The following is a 3832-nucleotide window of genomic DNA, read 5'->3' as shown; positions in this document are numbered from 1 at the left end:
TCTTGCTCTCTCAAATAAATAAATAAATAAAATCTTTAAAAAAAAAAAACCTAATGATGTGCTGTATGGTGGTAACATAATGAAAAAAAAAAAAAAAGATGGGTGTGCTAAGTTGTGTGTATCTGTCAAGCTCGTCAGAGACACTTCCCAGGAAAATTTCTAGGATGCTTTCAGGTTTTCCCAGTTTCAAACCAGATCTTTTAATAATGCAGAGTAGTGTAGAAAGTACATTCTGAACTCTTTTTGGATATCAAGCTCCTTAAGAAGAGAATGTAACAGTGCTCCCTGACACATGGAAAAATTAATTTGCCTTAACTACTAGACTCTGGGACTCCCCTAACTCAACTATGTGTTCCTTGAGTTTACTTTTTTTTTCATTTGTTTTCCTGGCATGTAGGGGTAGGTCGTCAATAAATGTTGACTAAATGAACAAATCAACCACCTAGCAAAGCATTTTTGTAAATTTGGGGCCACAGATAAAAGAGGTCAGCTCCTGCTAAGCTCTGTGCAGCAAGAATACATGTAATGCTAAGATGTATCCACCTTCTAATCCTCAGCTTGCTGCCCTATGGAGTTCTGGTCTTCTGTGAAATAATGGATATGGTCCATTTGTGCTTCTGGAGGCAGAAAAGAGCTGATGCCCATCCTGTAAGCCCCAGGAAGTCTTCCCTTTACTGCATGATCTGAAAGAATCTGCCAACCTCTGTTCTTAGCAGGTTCTGACGTGCTTTTATGAAGTTAATAGGTGCCTCTCCTTAAATCCAGTTCAGAGCACTTTCCATGTCTTCTTTCTCAAATTACTCCCCAAATAAAAAGATATATCCCTCAGAAGGTGAAGCAATATGTCAGCTTATTAGTTTGCCCCAAAACTTCACAAGAGCCTCAGGAAAGCTTCTGCCTCAAACACCAACTCCCACCCCTCACTGCAGTTTTATCCATTATATCTTGCTCTGTCCTGAGCAGATCATAGGAGTGCTGCCCTTGAAACAATGCTCAAACGCCTCTCCTAGAGCACAAAGGTGAAATGAGTCTCCCTTTATGGGGCTGCTTCTCACAGGTCTTAATTACAATCCTCTTACATTCACCGACCAGTCTCAAGAGGTTTTTTTCTCTTCACATACGGCCTATCTAGAAGGTTTAAGATGATCAGTCACTGCCAAGTCATTGGAGAAGGAGGAAGAAGGGGACTTAACTTCTAATTCTTCTCCTGGCTCCCTCCAAGAACCTGGCCTATGAGAGGCCACTGACTACTCACCTGCAGCTTGTCCCTCTGCCTCGTGTGGGACACGAGGAGGTCTTCAGTGGACAGCACACCTCTGGGCAGCTCTGTTGTGGCTAGGCAGACCCCAAACATCTGGAGCATCTGGGCAGTGGTCTTCAATGTCATGGCAAAGTTTTCGATGGCCTGGAAGGTCAGACAATCATAACAATGAGGAGAGCTTAACATTCACCAATATGTTCTCTGAATAGAAGGATAGTAGAAAGAGCTACCATTTCCTGAGTACCTGCAATGGGCCATGCATTGTACCTGGTGCTATACCTTTGTCTATCATGTCAACCATCTAGAGTGGAAGGTATTTTATCTCCATTTTTACAGTAGAGGGAACTGAACCTCCAAAAGGTCAAGTGAATTGCCCAAGAACATATTACTTGGGCAGTAAGGAAGGAAAGAAAGCAGGATTCAACCAATGTCACCAAGTTTGGGAAACAAGTTTGACCCCAAGGGAGAAGATGGACAGGGTGCTTAGATCACTAGCAACCTTTCTGAGAGTTACTTTTGTCACATGTGATGAGAAGCTGGGGACCTCTGCCCCTCACTCTTTTGTAAAAATTTACCTTCCACTAAGGACTCTACTCTGCCATTAAATGAATACCTACTAACTGATGAGTAACTTCACAGCTAATATCCCAGATGAGATATATGCATTTAGCAGAGTGCATTTTAGCAGTAAACACATGTCCTAACCTAGAAAAAGTGATGCTTATCATCAGTAGATGATATAGTTAAAGGCAAGTGGCTTTTCAGAATCTCACAAAAGCATTCTAGTCAGCCAGATTGGCTCTACCTTGCCCATTTCCCTCTGCTCCTGAGACAGTTTTGCCCTCGAAGGGTGACTACAATTCATCTCCGTTCCACCAGCAAATGGTACTCTGCCTATCACACAGTAGGTGGCCCATAAACAGCTGCTAGACAGATAACAGGTAGTGACAAAGAGGCCCAACCTAACTTTCATTTGGGAAAAAATTACTTCTGCTCTTACACAATCAGAGAACATTTCTGAAAACCCAAATGCACATCCTAAAGAATGGGCCAGATGTGGCACAGCCCTTTTCTGTAATAGGGGCCAGAGCTGAGGCTGGCATGATAGAGGCTTCCAGAGCATGGCACACCTCCCAAACTGTCTGAACCCAAAGTCATTCTCCATCAGTCATTTTTTTAAGTAAACTCTACAACCAATGTGGGGCTTGAACTCCAACCCTGAGATCTAGAGTCACACACTCTACTGACTGGACCAGCCAGGCGCCTACACCATCAACCCTTTTCACACTTGAAGTATTGCTGTAGGTGGAATCTCCCCTATTAGCACAAGTATTTATATAGCTGCTGTCCTGAACATCATAGTACTTTTGGCTTGGAAAGTCAAACACTAACTTTTATGAAAATCTTTCTTTCAAGCACATCAAAATGTATTTACTTTTATATAATCTAATATCTGTATAAGATACTCTTTCAACTTCATTTACCAATAGCCTCTAATGAATAACATAAAAATCCAATTTATCAGAGGACTTATAATAAGAAAACATGAGATTAAGTACTTTGCTTAATATGCCCTACTTCTTGTAATGCATCTCAATTAGGTTACTATCACCACATTCTATAGATGAGGAAACTGAAGCATATTAAGGTTAAGTAATTTCCCCCAAAGTCATATAAAAAAAACAAGTGGCAGAACTGGGATTGAACCCAGGGCCAGCACTCTTAAGCACTATGCTATACCACCTCTTGGCAATAAAAACTAGATTGAACAAAACTAGGTTTAAAATTAGATCAACGAAAGATCTTGGCTTGAGAGTTTAAGACTTGAATTACAGTCCAGATTCTGCTCTCTAACTGTGTGATCTTGACTAAACCTGGTATTGCTCTGAGTCCTAGTGTCTTCATTTGAAAAATGGGAATAATGGTTGCTCTGTTTTTGCAGGGTTTTTTTGCTCTGTGATTCCTTTGCTATCAAAGGAATAGCAAATGTGAAAGGACTTGGGCACAGCAGAGTACCTTAGGAGTGTAATAATAATAACAGCAACAACTCTGAGAGTCAGGTGCAAGGCTTGCAGATGTCAACCTGGAGAGAGATGAAAGCCAGGGGTTTCCTATGGAGAGTCCTATTAACAAATTAACTTGATTCCAGGTATCTGACTAGCAAACAGTCACCTTGGAAATGGTATAGAGGACCTGACGCTGACAGGGTGATGAGAAAGAGCCTGGCCTTAGTCTTGGCTCTGCCACTACTCAACCATATAACCTTGGATAAATCACTTCTTTACTTTGAAGGTCAATTTCCTTATCTGTAAAATAAGGTAATTGAAATAAATGATCTTTAAGGTTCTTTTCAGTTCTAATGAGTCTCAAAGATCTGACATCCAGAAAGTACACTGTTACCCAAAAACTGACTACATGAAATGTATATGTATTATATTATTATAGTTCTAATTATATATATGTGTATATAAAATATATATATAAAAACATACAAAAGGCATATAAAAATGTCTGATGTTTCAATACTAGTTGTATTTTTTAAAGTTCATTATAATATGATTAACACATGTA

General features: G+C 40.1%; 1 protein-coding gene across 3 annotated transcripts in view; it reads right to left on the bottom strand.

Moving 5' to 3' along the window:
- The window catches only part of MCF2L2 (MCF.2 cell line derived transforming sequence-like 2), a 259995-nt gene that overhangs the window by 158493 nt on the left and 97670 nt on the right, over positions 1-3832 (bottom strand). For all 3 annotated transcript variants that reach the window (XM_073896615.1, XM_073896620.1, XM_073896623.1), the window contains exon 8: positions 1256-1405. In XM_073896615.1, coding sequence (XP_073752716.1) covers positions 1256-1405 — 150 coding nt within the window. The remainder of the gene's footprint in view (positions 1-1255; positions 1406-3832) is intronic.

This window comes from Callorhinus ursinus, unplaced genomic scaffold (assembly GCF_003265705.2).
Source record: "Callorhinus ursinus isolate GAN/ISIS: 27379988/994484 unplaced genomic scaffold, GSC_fseal_2.0 scaffold1, whole genome shotgun sequence".
NCBI classification, from domain to species: Eukaryota; Metazoa; Chordata; class Mammalia; order Carnivora; family Otariidae; genus Callorhinus; species Callorhinus ursinus.
This window is presented reverse-complemented; position numbering and strand designations above follow the sequence as displayed.